Here is a 20,248-nt window from a genome sequence, read left to right on the forward strand (position 1 = left end):
GAGGGAAAAAATCATGTATTACAAACCATTTTCATTTTCACTTGATTTTGTTTCAAGGAAATGCTGGTAACAGTCCTACATAAATATTTATCAGACCACTCAAATTGCAGTAAATGAAAGTATCCTTCAACCTGCATACACAATAATTGAAAACTTTTAGGAGATGGTGACAAGATGTAAGGGCTCTAAAGCAATACATTTATTCCCTTCTGCCAAACAGATATAACAGTGCAGGCAGGTCTGGTTTATTGTAAAATATATCATCTGCTGTTTCTAGTTGCTATTATTAGTCATTTGAAGCCATGATTAGGGTTTTCCAGCACCAACTGGCTTCTTTTAAGACTCGAACCACAGTTCATCATGAATTTCCCTCAGTCCTGGGGTACCTTAAAAGGTATCAAAGCAGAAGATCAGACTGCTATCCTTGGCACCCTTAATGTATCTATGGAGTCTGTACTAATTTAAACTTCATTTCAATTCAATAGGAACTTCAAGATTTCAGCACTGAGAAAGACAGGATTGGATTATTCATTTGAGTTTCAGGGCTGAAAGCAGCTGAAGATAACAGGTTAATAGGGTCATCTCCAGCTTGCGTTCTTATTAAAGGGCCTTTACAGGGGTGGAAACTAGTGCCACCTAAGGCCTAAACTTAAAGTCCCAATGAAAACCAGGGGACTCAGACTCCTGAATACCCTTAGGAAATGGGGTCAGTACATTTTGAAAGTATTGCTTAAGGCCATGCTTATGGGCTTTGCAGGAACACTGAAGATCCCCCAAGCATTTCATTAATACCACTATTTTATCTCTATTCAATTCCAATGGTACTTAAGATGTTTCAAACCTTTCCTGAGAAGCAGGATAAGACTTACTGCTTCACTTTTCCCACCTATGCAGTGCCAAGTCGTTCCTCGCATCCCACATCAACTCCAGTCAAGTCCAGTCTCTCTGCTCCTCTGGAACTCATTTAAGCCATTTGCTGTTAGTAGTAGATCCGCGGGTAGTGTAGAGAGAAATATAGAAACTCTTTGAGTGCCTGGCTGTTACGTCAACTGTGCACGGAGTAGAAACACATGCCAGACTGAAAACTGGAGCTTGAGACAAAAATGCTGAACCACAAATCATTAAAATATGAAAAAGAAAACGTCAGCATGTAGGCTAGGACTGATCTCATCTCACTCAACCTTTGGAGAAGTCGAGAAGTCTTGGTAGTTGTCCAAGTCCCCACTGCAGCCAGACAAGAAGGTATTTAGTCACCCGAGGTAGGTGGTAGTGTAAACCTATGTGCTTTTGTTGGATTCACCATCAGCTCCTGAGACAGCAAAAATACACCACTTTGCTGTGGCATCAGCACTATGAGGATGAGAAAATCCAGGTTTTCACAGAAGGCAGTAGAAGACAGACATCATGCAGTTTCATCTAGAAGAGCTATCACTGTGATGAAAAACTCAGAGCACACTGTCATCCCATAACAAATATTTAACAAATTTGTGTTAATTTCCTGGAGGTGTTCAAGGGGGGATTGGATGTGGCACTTGGTGCCATGGTTTAGTCACAGTATCACAGTATTACAGTATCGCTAAGGTTGGAAGAGACCTCAAGGATCATCGAGTCCACCCTGTCACCACAGACCTCATGATTAGACCATGGCACCAAGTGCTACGTCCAATCTCCTCTTCAACACCTCCAGGGATGGTGACTCCACCACCTCCCTGGGCAGCCCATTCCAATGGAGAATGACTCTCTTGGTAAAGAACTTTCTCCTCACCTCAAGTCTAAACTTCCCCTGGTGCAGCTTGAAAGTCATGAGGTCTGTGGAGATGGGTTGGACTTGGTGATCTTTGAGGTCTCTTCCAATCTCGGTGATTCTGTGATTCAGTGATTCTATGATTTTGTGCTACAACAATCTGAAAATACAAAGGGGCTTTTACACAATTCTCTTCTAAGGAACTACAATTAGCAGGCTGGTGAGGAGTGTAGAGGAACAGAGCAGACGGGAAGTAGTACTAGAGATGAAGAAATAGCTCAAGCTTCTCCATAGCCCTTGTGCTGCATAAGGAGAACATTACAACCCACTTCCACACCTAAGATCAAAACATCAGATCTTGATGACTTTCTATAGATAACTCTTAAAAATCTTTTTCTTCCTAGAGGAGCTTTCATGTGTGGGTTTCTTATTGAGAGACAATTCCCTGAAATCAGGCTAAAATTATTAATCTTATTGAGAGGAGTCATCACAGATTACTTAGCATGTAAACCTGACAGCATATATTCTTGTTTACAGTTTGTTTACAGTTAACACCACTGGCTTACATCTCAGAAAAGCAGGGTGTTTAGTGTATACCTCTACCTCAGAGCTAGTTATACAAGGACCTCTGCACAGTTTTAGAGCATGATTCATCTAATTTATTTCATATTTTTACTGTAGGGTAAAATGAATCATGTTTCTTAATTGCCCATTTCTCTCTGTTGACTATGAGGAAAGCCTGCAGTGACTAGTTCTGACTGTAGATAACCGTATTTCATCATATAGATTGCATCCCTGGAGTCCAAGAGAATGAGGATACCAGGGGGGAAAAAAACCATTTTTTAGAGGAGACAGAACTAAAAAAAGAATGCATAAATGGCAGGATCACTTTATGTGTCCCTCAGTGCAGGGTTCTTAAATGGCATGCTCATAACATTTACACCCCAGTCAATAAAGAGGCCAACAAAGACAGGGTCATCAATGCCTGAACCATACACCTAAGCTGGTGGCAAACTCAATCTCCATCCAGGCAGGAGTCTGCTGTTCAAAAAGAAGTTGTCTGTTTGTGGTTTGTTGGAGTTTTTTTAACCTCTAGAAAAGTCTTAAACCAGTTTTTTTAGCTATAAATCATGCTTGAGTTGTAAACCCAGGAGAATTTAGTCTGCTGGCTAAGACACTAGTGGGAATCCAGAGATGAAGCTGGATGAGGTCAGGAACTGCTACCTTCTACTTTAGATTTTACTGATTTACAAATTTGTACTGGCTCTGCCTCCTGGAAAAGGAAAGTAAATCCACTGAAACAAGTTTGGAAGTGATTCACAAGGCTGAGGGACCAAATACATGTAAAATTTCATTTCACCAAATACTTCTAGCTGGCAAACACCTGCTAGGCCTCTGGTTACTACCACATAAGAACTAGAGTATTTAGCAGTATATGCTGCGACACACTGATAATCCTCAAAACTGATTCTCTACGACAGAAGGCAAAGAGCAGCACTGTGGGAAGGAAATCCCAGGCTCGTCCCCTTGGCACATCTCTTGCCAAACTCTAACAGAACCAAGATTTGCACATATATCCTGTGCAGAGTGATTCACATTGCTCACCAGGGAGGAGACTTCCCAGCTTGCTGACCACAAACCACAGTCCAGACCCGTATGAAGAACACCCGGTTGTGGAACTCACAGCAAATGCCAGGTCAAACTTAGCGGAGTAATATGCACCTATATGCACTTCTATACATCTACACCGGAACAAGAACAAAGCTACTGTGCCAAGGAGCATGCAGCAGCATGGTGTGGATCACCATGCAGGCCAGCTGCTCCTTGGGTGTCTGTGCACCATGTCCTCTCCTTGGTGTCTTGAGGAACACAGGCACATCTCACTCAGCACACGGGCTGCCACCATTAAGACAGACTATTGCAAAAGAATAAAAAGAATGCACTCAAGCAGAATTTTGCTGAAAGCACAAGCTGACTTGGAGTCCAGCCTACTCACATATCAGGGTGAATTTGGCCCAGTTAATATCCTAATGATATAATGGATACTGCAGTCTTCTTTTCATTAAGGCAGCAGCCAAAAATATTGATTTGTTGTACTTCCCACTCCTGCTTACCTTCACAAATTTCAGGAGAGATGGTGCATAAGCCAATAGAGTTGGTCAGTTTAAAAGTGACAAATTAACTGTGCTGAAAGTAAATAAACAGCTCTCTCTTTGTAAATTAATTCAGTATGTGACTTGAGCTCTTTGCTACAGCTAGAAAGGTGATTCATCATTCAGCAGCATTTAAGTTGCCACAGTTCGATGGCAGAGTATTAATGCTGTGTCCTATTTGACACAGCAGGTCAAATTCTGCACTCAGGTTATGACAGCTCAACGTGGAGCAACTCCTGAACCTTCAAGCCCTGCTTGGGCTGCACCCAAGTGTTTTCTGAACTGGTTTAGGGAAGGCTTGGGTTGTATTGAACAGTTGGGGAAAACAGATAAAAGAAGAATCACAAAGTCTTTGGGTCAGTTGGATTATCAAGTGTCTTCTGGAACAGCTTAGTGGAACAGCAGAGGATGGCACTTTTTCACAAAAATACTCATGATGGTTCAAAAGGTAGACAAATATTTGCAACTTTCAAAGTTCAAGGGATTATGGAGGATTTTTATCTCCACAAACTAGATTTCAAAACAAACCAAGTACACTTAATGTGGAATACTGAATACAACTCCCACTCAGGTCAAAACACGATTTGTACTCGACTGAACAGGGGCCCTAATTTGTTATAGGCTACTGCCCCTACTAGTCCAGGCAGTAGGTACAAACTGCTGGTTAATTAAGACATGAACTAACTTAACTCTCCCTATTAATCCCTCTCAAGTCAATAAACGCTGAATCCTGAAATTTCCAGATTAATACTGGAGCATTTGGATCGATCACAGAATCAATTCAGGTTTGAAAAGACCTTTAAGATCATTGAGTCAAATCATTAAAGCAACGAAGAGGAAGGAATGAAGAAGACAAATGAGGAAAATCTACCCTCTCTTCTGTTGCAAACATAATACAGCATGAAACCCATCTCCCACCGCTTTATAAAGAACCTGTTTAGCTGGAACTGATGATACTCAATAAGCAGGACGGCCAACATTTTCAAATTCAGGAGGTGAGGATTGAAATTCCTGTTCAGCTGCCTATAGAATGCTGCCTGAATGCCTTCAACTGCTATTCAGCACTGCAGGACATGCAAGCTCTTAGCATTTCTGGAAATTAGAGTAGCTGCCCTTTTGACTTCTGACACTCAACTTCGATGTTCACGGACACCAAGTTCTGCCTATCATCTGTGAACAGCTGCAGCAGAGAGACTATAGCACAAATAGAATAAAAATATTTAGCACTGCTTATCCTCAGACACGATCCACAGCATTTGTAATGTCATCTGTTTTTCATAATGTTCAGTTTAGAAAGTTGACATTTGATTAAACAGTTTGGATTTGCCAAAACATACATTTTAATCTTATGTTTTAATACCACATTCTCAATTAAAAGCTTTAGGAAAATACATACAAAGTCTGCTTAAACCACAGTAAACTCACAGACCTAGCAGGCTTAATGTAGTTTCTGAAACTGTTGACTAATATTTTTTAATTTCCCCTTGATTCTAGTAGCACAGCTGCACCATTACTCCCAACAGCCCTGAGATATTTGAACAGCCAGTTTGTAAGGCTTTTATTAGACAGCCTTTTATATGAAGTACTTTCCACATTTTCCAATAGGGTGGCATGGTAGTGAAGTTCAAAGTTTGAAAAATCTTCACTCCATCACTACTGCCTTCTAACATCAATGCTCATAACACCAGCACCACCAAAGGCAAGCTAACACAGTTGGGTTTACAGCTAAGCACCTGTCCCTGTATTTCTACGTTTACACAAGCATGCCAACACTGATGAATGATGTGCTAGAAGGAAGCATATTATACAGAATGGCATATCATTCCAGACTGTTAAATCCCAGGAAATATTACTCTCAACAACAGTAAGAACAAGACCACAAATAGGCTTTAGGATGAAATAACTCTTGTTTCATGCTCCTTATTTCCTCTCGTCAGGTTTAACACCGCATTCAAGGTCATGAGTGGCGCGACTCTGTGGAGGTGACCTGAGCAATTTACCATGATCAACAGATAATACAGAAGCGAGGCATTCCAGAACTAGCACCATTTTCTAAATGGAGTCATCACATAGCTGCTGAAAAGGAATCTACATTGTTTCACACCCAGAGAGTAATGAATGTAACCAGGTAATTAAATCATGTCATGGCCGTGCCTGGAAAATCATTATTTATCATTTTATTTTGCCTGTTAGGAAGAACGGAAGTTCTTGATAAGGCAAGAAAACAACTATGCCTTTACTTGGCTTTTGCAAAACCCTCTATGAAAAGAAAAGGAGGCTAGAAGCAAAACTCACCAGTTTCTTCGTCTATGCTGAACCTCCCCAGGCCACTGCCATCCCTGATGGAATACTGGATCTCTCCATCCCTTCCAGAGTCCTCATCTCGAGCAACAACTTGCAAAACGCTTGTACCAATGCGGGAGTTTTCCTTTACAGATCCAATGACAGCAAAGTCAGGAAAATAGGGAGTATAGAGATTTTCATTAACATCCACCACTTCAACCTCCACAAAAGAAACAGAAGAGAGAGAAACCGGGCGCCCCTTGTCCTTGGCACGCACGGTCAGGTTGTAGAACTGCTGCTTCTCGTAATCGAGCTCTTTGTTCAGGCGGATGGCACCGCTGGCTTTGTCTATCTCGAACCGCCCGTTGTAATCGTTCACCAGCGAGTAACGAACTTGACCTCCCAAGCCAAGATCTGGATCGTGAGTTTCCAACCAAGCTATCACAGTGCCAACTGGCAGGTCCTCGAGGACCTTAACATTGTAGCTGGATGGTATAAAGGCTGGGGAGCAATCATTGACATCATCCAAAAAAACCTTCAGAGGCACAACAGAAAACTGCTGCTGGCCACTCTCTGCTTTGTCCTTAGCCTCAATCTTCAGTGTGTAGTTGGCTTTTGATTCCCGGTCTAGTTGATCTGCCACATACACCATCCCTGTGGAACTGTTGATGGCAAATTGATGGCTGTCTGTCAGAACTGAGTAAGTCACTTCACCATTAGATCCCAGGTCTTTATCTCTGGCTTCTACCTGGATTATCTCTGTACCAAGACTTGTACTTTCTAAAATATTAACTGAGTAACTGTCCTGTAAAAAAACAGGTTTGTTGTCATTTGCATCCTCCACAGTGACAGTCAACAGTCTCCATGCAGATTTCTGGGGCTTACCTAAATCATAAATTGTGATATTAAGGAGATAGAGCTCCGTTTTTTCACGATCCAAGGGCATAAGAACATTAAGCACCCCAGTCTCCATGTCAATGTTGAAACAACTATCTATATTACCATCAGAAATTGTATAAAGTACTCTCCCATTAAAGCCTGAGTCTCCATCATAGGCTCTTATCCTCAGGATGGTGGCACCAACAGGCAGATCCTCTGAAACCTTTACATCAGTAGGGAAGGATTTATCAAAATGTGGTGCCTGCCTATTCACTGAATATAAATCGAGAAAACCATCTTCCAAATTCAGCTTCACATTTGCTTTTGCCTTTTTGAGTAATTTTTCTGCTAGCTTCTGAGCAACTCTGGTTTCTCTACAGCTAAAGGTCTTTGAAGACACCTTCCCATGAACTACTGATATATTAACAAACATGGCATCAGCAAAGTTCTCTCCATCAGTTGCCGTTATCTTAAGGCCAAAGTTGCTGTTCTTTATGCCAGAATTAATCAGAGATTTTTTAAGCTGCAGGACACCAGAGTCAGGATTTAAATAAAAAATGCCAAGCTCATTTCCAGAAATAATTTTGTACTTCACGAGCTCTAACTCATCTATGTCTATTGCAGAAACAGCAGTGATGTGACCACCAACAGGAAAATCAGAAGAAATCACCCCCTGACATGCCACTTTTTCAAAGAGGGGTTTGTTGTCATTGACATTGCCTATGTATATGGTGACATTCACCTCGCTTTCATGACGGTAGGGAGAGCCCCAGTCAGAAGCTCTCACAATGAACCTGTAACTTTCTGGTGAGGATTCAAAATCCAGTTCTTCAGATGTGCTGATGACGCCTGTAAATTGGTTTATTGTAAAGGGTAGGGAGTTCAGACTGGCAATGCTGTATGTTATGTACCCATTCTCTCCCCTGTCTTCATCAACTGCTGAAACCGCCAGAACGCTGGACCCCACGGGGACACTCTCATTGATGAATGAGCTGTAGGAGGGCTGCTGGAATTCTGGAGTGTGATCGTTGGCATCTTCTAACCTGACGGTAACCTGTGCTTTCAGGTCAGCGCCTTTGTTTGTATACACTTCTAATTCATAGAGGTCCTTCTCAATGATTTTCAAAGGGCGAGCAGTAGTAATAAGGCCGGTGTTGACATTGATCTTAAAATACTCAGCTTCCTCCCCTGGAGATAATTTGTATTCCACACCCTGTGGCTCAGGCATCAGCCTAACTACTGCAACCACTACACCAGGAGGTGAAAACTCACTGATCAAAACATCGTATGATTCCTTTTCAAATTTCAGGGGGATGCTCTCTTTCTTGGGACTAGCAATGTGGACCAGTTTGACCGCAGAAAACTTCTGAGGAGATCCTTTATCCTTTGCTTGGAGAGTCAGGTTATAACCATATGGGAAGCTGTCCCAGTCAATAGGTTTTCTTTCTTTGATTTTGTACTCATTCATCCATTTACCTTCTTTAGTCAGAAAGAACTGCTCTAGTGGATCTCCAGCCACAATAGAAACAGATTCTATTTCTCCATTGGCTCCTTCATCTTGGTCATCAATGTTAACAATTGCATAGGTAGGCTCCTTGTCTGATGGGAAGGGAATGTGGGTTACTACATTTATTGTCGGGGCATGTTCATTGATCCGTTCAATGTGAACATAAAGCTTGGCAGTGCTGCTTACACCATTGTTTCCGTAAAGCTTCATCCCACGGTCCACAGCCAGAATCTCAAGGTCGTACCTGTTCTTCTCATCATAGTTTAAGCGGCCGCTTAAGGAGATAACACCGCTTGTAGGATGAACGGAGAAGAGATCAACTTTGTTTTTGAAGTAATAATAAAATTCACCATTGGACCCAATATCCGCATCTGTCGCGGTCACCTGCGCGATGCTAGTCCTTAAAGGAGTGCTCTCTGCTATCGTGACAGAGTAGGTGGTTGGCGAAAACAAAGGCCTTAAGTCATTCATATCCAAAACCTGGATGTTCACTTTTGTCCATGCTTCCAAGTCCTCTCCTCTGACAGACCCTTTCACCATCAATAAATAGTTGTCCTGGATTTCTCTGTTCAATATAGCTGAATTCCCACCTTTAGTCCTTATTCTTAGGAAGCAAAAGTCAGCAATGATGACTTCCTCTGCTTTAAAAAATCCCTCATCGTCACCAGACACAATCCTGTACTTGATATCCCACGAAAGGTCAGCCAAAGTAATGCCCATCCTTGTCTGACTGTTGACGTAGGTCCTGGCGGCAGAATTCTCATACACCGTGGCATTGTAAGTGGAATGTGTAAAGTGAAAGCCAAGTGGGACGGTCCCATGCACTACCTGGCAAACAGAGGCCAGAAGCTTGACAATCAGAAGGGCAAGGCATGGCGGAGGTGGCCGTGAGCCTGACCAGCGGCCCATAGTCATCTCCATCACATCATTCTTTCACCCTGTAACAAAACAAAAGACAGGAAGCAGTTGAGAAAACAGGAAACAGTTGATCAAAGACAAAAACTGTGAAGTGTCATGTCAGAATTACTTATTACATTTCTGATTAAACAATAATAATATGTAAAATCACAGAATCATAGAATCAATAAGAGATCACCAAGTCCAACCTATCACCCAACACCTCAGAATTAACTAAACCATGGCTTCAAGAGCCACGTCCAATCCTCTTTTGAACACCTCCAGGGACAGTGACTCCACCACCTCCCTGGGCAGCACATTCCAATGGCCTTTTACTCTTTCTGGGAAGAACTTTCTCCTCACCTCCAGCCTAAACTTATATGTTCCTGTGTGCACATATATGTTCCCATATATATGTATACACACTTTTTTAACACCAAACACCCCTATGAGACCCTACCACATCAAGGTACCCATGGCTATATAGTCAGGAATAATAAAATAAACAAACCTTTATTAGAATAAACCAAACCAGGTTGGAAGAGACCTTCAAGATCATCGTGCCCAACCCATCAACCAATCCAACCCACCCAAACAGCTAACCCATGGCACCAAGCACCCCATCAAGTCTCCTCCTGAACACCTTCAATGACGGCGACTCCACCACCTCCCCGGGCAACCCATTCCATAGCGCAATCACTCTTTCTGTATAGAACTTCTTCCTAACATCCAACCTGAACCTGGCGCAGTGAAAATTACAGTGAAAAAAAATTACAGCAGACACACAGGTTTGACTAAGTTTGGATAAGAAGATGAACCACATACAGAAACTGGGTTTATTTACCAGTAGCTCCAATTAAGCCTAAACACGTTTGTTCTCTGAGCATATTGGAAAAGTCATTTTTATACCCAATGTTTGGAAGGGAAACAGGACTTTCATTATGTATGTGGCAATGTGATAGTCAAATGTTACTAGTTTTTTATGGACAGTTAAGACAAATCATATGGTTGAGAAAATCTGAATCATCAAGAAGAAGCAGTACATGTAAGTCACTATGGAGTCACTACTTTAATTATAGATGCCTTCACAAAAAATCCAAGTTAAGGATGAACTATAGCTAATTAAATGCAATTGCATATATACATACATATGCTTACACACATCTAGGCACTGACGACAGGCTAAAATAAAGCTACTCAATAAAGCTGCCAGGTAAGGACCCATGGCTAGGAAACAGCACAGCTTCTGAGACAGCCCACAGAACTTAACTCTATATTTGCATATGCAACATGATGCACAAGTTCTAGAACAGAATAGAATAGAATTAACCAGGTTGGAAAAGACCTTCAAGATCATCAAGTCCAACCTGTCACCCAACACCATCTAATCAATTAAACCATGGCACCAAGCACCCCATCCAGTCTCAAACATTTCCAGGGATGGTGACTCCACCACCCTCCCTGGGCAGCACATTCCAATGGTCAATCACTATTTCTGTGAAGTACTTCTTCCTAACATCCAGCCTAAACTTCCCCTGATGCAGCTTGAGACTGTGTCCTCTTGTTCTGGTGCTGGCTGCCTGGGAGAAGAGACCAACCCCCACCTGGCTACAACCTCCCTTCAGGTAGTTGTAGAGAGCAAGAAGGTCTCCCCCGAGCCTCCTCTTCTCCAGGCTAAGCAACCCCAGCCCCTTCAGCCTCTCCTCACAGGGCTGTGCTCCAAACCCCTCCCCAGCTTTGTTGCCCTTCTCTGGACATGTTCCAGCAAATCAACATCTTTTCCTAAACTGAGGGGCCTATAAATAAGGCACACAGCTCCCACATCATCAGCCTGGCTCACTCCAGTCACCTCAAAGCAATGAGAAACTTTTTGTGGACTTCAAAAGGCTCATTATAAATGTAAGTATTTAAATGCAATTAATAAGCAGCCACTTGGGAAAGATGTAGAGTTCCTCCATACAGTCCCATGATGGAATAGCCCCAGTGCCTCACTTCACAAATCTAAATCAAGAGGTTAAACAGACACAGGGTTAAGTGGAGACACTGGCTGAAGATTGTCAGAAGGTGCTGCAGAAGCTGAGAGCTTGGTCCTGCTTACTGCATCCCACTTAAAGCAGAGGAAAGGAATCAGGGAAAACTAGGCAGGTGCTTACAGAAAGGCACGCAGGCAGGTGCTTACAGAAAGGCAATGTGAATAACCTTCTTTGTTACAGAGTACATTCGTTGCTACTCATGAAAATCATAAAAATCAATTCTAAAAGGCAATTATTGACTCAGTGCACAAATACATTGTTCTCATTGTCATTTAAAAGCCACTAGAAAATGTAGTTTTCTCTTAACTAAAATATAGAGTGGAAAATGATAGGAAAAGTTGCTGATAATGACAGGGGTTAATTTAAACTTCCAACATGATTTCACCATCCCCTCGGAGATTTATAAATTGCAGGCAAGTTTTGGAATACAAATTCACATTAGTTATCACTTCCAGTATACCTGGATGACTACTACAGTTTTAAGTTCTAAAGACAATCCATTGCACTGATGTTCTAATGTTCACAGAAAAAACACTTAACTTCCTGATCCCACAGTCTATATCCCATTGCTTTACACATTAATCAATCTGATCAATTCTCTCTCAAGTGTTTGCCAAGGCACTTGTCTTTCAATGCAGCTATTTTCACAGGAAGTTCTCCCCCCCCAAAAAAAAAAATCACCACAAACAAACAAAAAAACCCACCAAAACATCAGCAACAAAAATGTAAGCTGCTGGACCTACATTCCCTGGAAACAGGCAAATCCCCACAGAACTCTGTGGGGCATAGTCTTCTGAACATGCACACTTAATTGTTGTGCATGTATTGTACAAATCCTATGACTCATGTTTCATCCAAGAGAGTTTGTGCATCAAGGATGCACAGTTCCCCAGTTTGCTTTCTGTACGTGAGGGATCGGATCTCTCTGTGCTTTCCCCATGCTCAGCTTGATCCTCAGGAGACTCACAAGAGAATTTTTCTACTTCAGCTACAAAAGATGTTTATATTGCTGTTGCCATTTTACTCAGCTAAAAGATGAGAGAACCGGCACCTTATTTTGCAGGACAGCAAACATTCATCAACTTAATGGCACTGGTTAGGCCGCACCTTGAGTACTGTGTCCAGTTCTGGGCCCCTCAGTTTAGGAAGGAGGTTGACTTGCTGGAACATATCCAGAGAAGGGCAATAAAGTTGGTGAGGGGCCTGGAACACAGCCCTGTGAGGAGGGGCTGAGGAAGCTGAGGTTGCTTAGCCTGGAAAAGAGGAGACTCAGGGGAGACCTTCTTGCTCTCTACAACTACCTGAAGGGAGGTTGCAGACAGGCAGATGTTGCTCTCTTCTCCCAGGCAACCAGCACCAGAACAAGAGGACACAGTCTCAAACTGTGCCAGGGAAAGTTTAGGCTGGAGGTGAGGAGAAAGTTCTTCACAGAAAGAGTTGTTAGCCATTCCAATGTGCTGCATAGGGAGGTGGTGGAGTCACCATCATTGGAGGCGTTCAGAAGGAGACTTGATGGGGTGCTTGGTGCCATGGTTTAGCTGGGGGCTGGATTGGTTGATAGGTTGGACGCGATGATCTTGAGGGTCTCTTCCAACCTGGTCTATTCTATTCTATTCTATTCTATTCTATTCTATTCTATTCTATTCTATTCGTGTGAAAATATCAAAGTCCCTCATTTTCATGGGGCTTTATGTGATCACTTTGAGTACTGCCATTAAACGCTACTGCTTCAGCCTAGCATGGCAGACACTGCTCTCAAGTAGAAAATGCAACCAATATATGGTATGCTGCCAAGGAAAAGCTGGCCATGGGGAATGAGAAAATCTGATGACAGAGACCTAACTCATAACAAAATAGAGGGCTGTGCCTCTCCTGTGATGCAGTATGATACAGTATCACAGCATCACCAAGGTTGGAAGAGACCTCAAAGATCATCGAGTCCAACCTGTCACCACTGACCTCATGACTAGACCATGGCACCAAGTGCCACGTCCAATCCCCTCTTGAACACCTCCAGGGATGGTGACTCCACCACCTCCCTGGGCAGCACATTCCAATGGAGAACGACTCTCTCAGTGACTCTCTTACCTCAAGCCTAAATCTCCCCTGGTGCAGCTTGAGTCTGTGTCCTCTCGTTCTGGTGCTGGTTGCCTGAGAGAAGAGACCAACTCCCACCTGGCTACAATCCCCCTTCAGGTAGCTGTAGACAGCAATGAGGTCTCCACTGACCCTCCTCTTCTCCAGGCTAAACAATCCCAGCTCCCTCAGCCTCTCCTCGAATTATTGATCACACTCAAAAGACAAGTCACTGTATTGCAGCCATTCACCAAGAGCACTTCAGCATTCTCTGTGAATACTGCAGGACCAGCCTCTCTCCACTGCTAAGAGGAAGTGGATTTTTTCTGGCTTATGATGGAGACTGATGGTACATGTCATATGAGCACCCAGACCTTGCTCCACCAAAGCTAAGCAATGTCCCAAGAGCAGGTCTCTGTAGAGTAATCAAATTGAATTAAAATAGTTATGTTATCAAATTTATGTCTCATTTGGTGGTCTAGTTTCTCCTGTGCACACCTTAGCTCAGCCTGAGCTGGTTTCTCTGCCATTCAAGGACATAAACATGAGGTTTCTCAGCCCACTGTGGTCAGAAATCCATTTTTCCTGTGAAATTCATTGCTACAGGCAAAAACTATTTAGAACTTTACCTTCAGATTAGCACACCCAAGGTTACAGACTCTGCTGTGGAAAACCGATATCAAGACCTCATCTCAAACACACCGCTGCAAATCCAGTTATGTTAATAGTCTACAAAGTTTTAGTGGTTCAGTGTTTCAGGACTGATCCTGATTCCACTAAACTCTACCTAGAAACAACATATCACAGTATCACCAAGGTTGGAAGAGACCTCAAAGATCATTGAGTCCAACCTGTCACCACAGACCTCATGACTAGACCATGTATATGTGTGTGCATCTGTGAATGCAAGCTTTAGTTATGCGTACAGATGCAGACACAAACACACAATTTGTGTGTGTTTAGGTATAATTTCAGGACTGGCACTGGAAAATATTTGGCCTTTCCATCAGGCAGCACTGTGAGAGTTTGATTTCATTTCAGATGTGGTATGCAGAGTTGTAACAAGCTTCTCATTGAAGTTATTCATCTATCCATATATTTATATGGCCATCATCATTATATTATTCGAAAGTCCCAATGGATCAGCTATTAAACTGCCACTTAAGCTACCCAAGAATGTTTTATTCATTTAGTGAATTCCTTTCTTCTGGGATATTTGTTTTTAGGAGCTTATAATACACACATACCCACGGCACGGGAAATGTAACGCGATAGGTTACAGAAACAGAGTACAAAGCAAGCCACCCTAAATTAAGGGGCATTTCTTTAAAGGCACTTCTTGTCAAAAAAATGTTATGGTTTCAAGTGAAGAGAAAGGCTGTGATTACTTTTGCTTGATTTTGAAACATTTGGGCAGGAGCTACTCCAAACAAAAATAATACAAAATCCCCTGATACTGCTCAACATGAATCTTAGGCTGATGAAAAGAAAGGGCTCTAACAAGGGCAGATTAAAAGAACCCTCCTTCTAACTACTCAAGGAGGTGAGAAGCTAACACAAAGTAGGAGTCCAGCATTTTCCATTCTGTCTCACATTAAACACTCTAGCCTTCAAGGAGGAAAGAAGAAATGGAGAGATAGAATGGTGCGTCATTATACCTACTGCTCTGTAAAATAAACTTGAACATCATGGAGGACTCTTCATTCAGATACTTTCCTCCACTCCTTGAACAAAAATTAACTACATAACTCAAACCTTGCAGAATAGCTGAAGGGACCTGTAGGTGGATGGCGGTCCTTAGAGGAATTGAGAGAGGTATGAGTATCATCCCTTTTTCTCATCTTGGCTCTGGCAACCTCCAGTCTGGGCTGCATCCAAACATAACACCCCACCAGACTGAGAAGGGAGATTCAAGTCCCAGGAACTGCCAGGATTCCTGCATAGCGATCATGGCTCTAATTCAATGTGCAGATATGAAACAAGTGCTGTGTGAGCCTTTGTTTGATTCTCTCTCCCTAGAATAATTCTTCTAACCCCAAAGATCTCCATACCATAAAATACTTTGAAAAGAAAATAATGCTTATACCCCCTGAGTAAAATCTAAAAAATACCGAGCAAGAGACAAAAGGACTTTGACAGAATATAAGGAACACAGAAGGTAAACTTCTCCAGCAAGCAGGAGAAATATATTGTCAGCAGACCACAATAAGGAAAAGAGCCTTCTCCTCTCTCCCTGCTTACCCTCTGAGCACAGTTACACCCTATGAGATCAGGTCATCTAAATTAATTTAGGCAATGTGACTAATACCATACAACTATTGAAGACTTTCTACAAGTCATTTGAAAGGCAAGAGAGAAGAAACCAATCTGTGCTTTAGCTTCCATCTTTACCACAAGGATGTACTGAACCTCAATTACAGCATCCTATGAGGAGAGACTGAAGGAGCTGGGGCTGTTCAGTCTGGAGAAGAGAAGGCTCCGAGGTGACCTCATTGTGGCCTTCCAGTATCTGCAGGGGGCTTACAGGAAGGCTGGGGAAGGACTTCTCAGGATATCAGGTAGTGATAGGACCAGGGGGAATGGAATGAAGCTGGAGGTGAGGAGATTCAGGCTGGAGGTGAGGAGGAAGTTCTTCACCATGAGAGTGGTGAAGCCCTGGAATGGGTTGTCCAGGGAGGTTGTTGAGGCCCCGTCCCTGGAGGTGTTTGAGCCCAGGCTGGATGAGGCTCTGGTCAGCCTGATCTAGTGTGGGGTGTCCCTGCCCATGGCAGGGGGGTTAGATCTAGATGATCCTTGTGGCCCCTTCCAACCCTGACTGATACTATGATCCCCTGGGATGGGAGATGACATTTTCTCAACTTTGCATGACAAACTTCTGAGTCAAGGTATTGATATACCACTGTGACCAGGAAAAAGGGTTAAGAAACCTTGACTCACAGGCTTTTATTGGTATTACTCTTGGAGAAGTGGGGCAGGAAGGGGTGCCTCCTCACACAAGACAGGAGTAGTGACCTCATGGTTTCAAATTATTATTTCTTCCTCAGGAGAGCTGTCACAATTCTCTTTCCAGAGGTAGCTATAAGAATTCTATTAAATAAGCAGCTTTATACCAAAAAGGTATCCTTGAAATTATAAGGTCTTAGGAGAAAGACCATTAAGAGAAAGAACATGTGCATGAAATCTAAGTAGTATGTAGTGAAGTTATGCATTTGCAGCAGGAACAAAAGCTCTTGGTTTTGTTTGTCTCAGTCTTACAATTAACTCTTTCCTTTCACTTAAGACAGGTCAGCATTAACAGTAGCCTACCTATTCTTACTGTCTGATTATCTACCATCAAACCTACAAGCTTGTCACACAAGGAAATCCATGCAGATCCAGAGAGGTGATTCTGTCACTTTGCTCCAGTGAGACTGGGTACAGGTATGGAGCCTTCAATACAGGAACGACATGAACCTGATGGAGAGGGTCCAGAGGAGGGCCACGAGAATGATCAGGGGGCTGGATCAGCTCCACTACAAGGACAGGCTGAGGGAGCTGGGGTTATTTAGCCTGGAGAAGAGGTGGCTTCGGGGAGACCTGATAGTAGCCTTCCAGTACCTGAAGGGGGCCTACAGGAAGGATGGGGAGAGTCTGTTTGCAATGGCCTGCAGTGACAGGACGAAGGTCCCTTCAGGCCCAGACCATTCTATGATTCTATGTGAATAGAACCTCTTACTCTCAATGCCATGTTCATCAACAACAGCAATCCACCCCCACAAAAACTTCTAAATGACCAGGCTCTGAGTATCAGCAAAGAGCGTAAGGAGGGTTAAAAAGCTTCTTGACTGGTTTGTAATTGGTATCTATTTAAGGCTTATGTCAACCTGCATCAATGATAGCAAATCTCTTGTTGATACTCCAACAAGGAGGTGGGAGCCCATGAACATCAGTGACCTCTCTTGGAAGGAGCCTCTTCCATAGTGCAGAACTATGGAAAACTCTTCCAAAATAATGGAAATTCCTATTTAAGGCACACGGGAGATCAAATCACTGTTGCATTTATAACAGAAGATATCAATACCAGAGTTTAAAGACCAGGACATCAGTCTACCAGCAAACCTCTGGTACAGAGCAAAGATAGCCACAGATTTTATACTTCCCCTCTTTGCATGTCTAACCAGGCAGCTTCCTTAAGTTGCGCTGCACGATACCCAGCCAGGGCAAGCTACTCATTTACTGGTCAGGGAAAGAAAACAGAATATAGAAACAGAAAACAGAATAGAGAATAAGAATTCACAATTAATGCCACATGGAAATGAATTAAAAATGTGCATTGAGCTCTTGGCAGGAGGGGAAAAAAAACCCTGACTGACACCAATAGATTTGCAACAGGAGACAGATTCCTAGGGCTACCTGCTCCCTGATGGGCACAAAGATAGGCTTTTCCATATACATGATTGTATCATGCTATGCTTATCCCTAAAAGAGAAGATGAAGATAAAATGACCATTTCTGCAGAGTAAGCTCTTGCAAGAGACAGCACTATAAATCCTAACCTTCCTCAGAGCTGCAAATCCTCCTGCTGCCTGCATAAAATTTCACACAGGAGAAAGGCCACTCAGCATGTAGCAAGTGTAATTCAGGCCGCCCCTAGGAAGCAAAGATTTAGCCACCCAGCCGTATGTTATGAATAACTTTGTTTTGCTAGCAGGTGCTGGGGATTTTTTCCATACAACACCAATTTTTGCCAAGTATCAGTTCAGCAGCAAATGCTTCCACTTGTGAGCAGGAGTCAGGCGTCATTTGTCTTCCCGGGGAGCGGGTGCAAAGGGTCTGTCGGAATATCCCTTCCCCCTCGAGGATGAAACGTGGCTGGGGAAAGGACGGGGGGTGGGGAGAAGGGAGGAATAATTTGCCGCCATGTGAGAGCTGTCAAAAGGGAATTCCTGGGAGCCACCTTACAGGGATTTGAGCTTGTCCCTTGGTGGTCTGCCCCCAGGGAAACAAAGGCTGCTATCCAGTTTTCATGCTTTGTGTATTTCCAATCCCTCCAGGCTCCTGCTTCTTAATCACTGTAAAAAAGGGGAAGCTTCAGGGGCAGTTTAAAAATGAGCCAGTTATTTTCATGGGAGCTAGATGCTTCCTTATGAAACACAATCAAGGATAATATTTCCTGCATATTTGGCTTCCTTCACTCTCCCACCCCTCTTAAGTTTATCTCGTAATTCTACTTTGACCCCCATCCAAGGAGCCCTGGCTTGAAAGCTTGCCAGTGTTAAAATATCCAGGACTGGTGACCCTGGCTTGAAAGCTCTTTCCAGGTACAATGCCACTGTTAAATATCCAGGACTGCTGAGTCCCACTCCTACCATTGCTGGTCTTTCCCAGGCTCTCTCTTCACCACGTGTTAATTTGGATCCCCCTCAAACAGCCAGTTTTCTCCTGAGCCCCACATCTGAACCTCAGGGACAAGGGCCCTGCTCACGTACCTGGAGGACTGCTGGGAATTGGAAGGCAGGGTCACATCCTGCCATGCAGCACCTTTCAGCTGCATATATTAGAACTGGAGTGGTGACTCAACTGGGCCATTAGCAAAACTTACCCCTACTACAATGCAAGTAGCAAACACAGCTGAGACCAGAGAGCCTTTTGTACAAAACTCTAGAGCAATCTGCCAGGTGAAACTCAGTAATGGAATAAGTACTGTGAGAGCCACAGCACCAAAGCAAATGTGATGTCCCTGCAGCTGAAAAAGCATCTTCCATCTTTCCAATGCAAAGCTAAGTTGCTAACCTGCACTCTCTTCCACAGCAGTTTTTCTGCAAACCCACTCCTGCTAGTGCTGGTTGCTGCTGCCAGTCTGCACATGCTCTTGCTGACAGCTCACACAGGCTTGTGTAAACTATTTGGATATAGTTTATAGCGAGAAAGAAATCTACAAGATTTATAACTACTGTTTCCAGGGCCATAATAGGTATGTAGGTGTAATGACTGAGGTAAGCTCTTACTCTCAGAGTTAAAAAAATACTATATATCTCCACCAGACACTCTGTGTGTGGAGGCAGGGCAGCTCAAATGGTCCAGAGCTTTATGTACAGGCAAAGGGAGGGTGGCTGGAAAAGATGAATATGCAAAAGCTTCTTCCCATTTAACAGCTCCCTGCAAAATCCACAACATAAAATGGAGTTCAGGGGGAAAAAAAATGGCAGGTTGGACTAGATGAGGTTTAAAGGGCCCTTCCAACCCAAACTAATCCATAAGTCAATGATTATGAGATGTCATGACAAAATGATGACAGTTCAGTAAGGATTTCACAAAGGGACTGCAGGATAAAACATTTCACTCCACACCAGACCTTGGGATAAGCTCAACTCCAGGTTTGTTTCAAAATGACTTGCTGAGGTGTCAGTGAGACTGTTTCCTGCAGTGGCAGCTAATGCTGAAAAGGCAAGTATGGACAGAATCAGCAGGAACAAGAAGGTACAGTCAGGGGGGGCATGAGCAGATAAAAGGCATGGGAGTTGGAGAATGAGGAAGGCTGGTGAGCAGCACTAAGTGCCGTGTCCCTCTAACAAGCACCATGCCATTTACTATGCACAGAGGCAGAGGCATGTTCTTGCCCACAACATGCCAGGCTTGTCTAAAATTTCAGCCTGGGTTAGTCCAGTTTCTGCCATTATCTGATGGTGTTTGGTCC

The 20,248-nt window shown here is 43.2% G+C and overlaps 1 protein-coding gene across 1 annotated transcript in view; it reads right to left on the bottom strand.

Moving 5' to 3' along the window:
- FAT3 (FAT atypical cadherin 3) overlaps window positions 1-20,248 on the bottom strand; it is a 490,375-nt gene that overhangs the window by 390,127 nt on the left and 80,000 nt on the right. The window contains exon 2 of the mRNA XM_068149238.1: window positions 6,193-9,504. Coding sequence (XP_068005339.1) covers window positions 6,193-9,487 — 3,295 coding nt within the window. The 5' untranslated portion in view covers window positions 9,488-9,504. The remainder of the gene's footprint in view (window positions 1-6,192; window positions 9,505-20,248) is intronic.

The sequence above is a fragment of the Melanerpes formicivorus genome, unplaced genomic scaffold (assembly GCF_026170545.1).
Source record: "Melanerpes formicivorus ecotype bairdi unplaced genomic scaffold, bMelFor1.0.p_v2 SCAF_1, whole genome shotgun sequence".
NCBI lineage: Eukaryota > Metazoa > Chordata > Aves > Piciformes > Picidae > Melanerpes > Melanerpes formicivorus.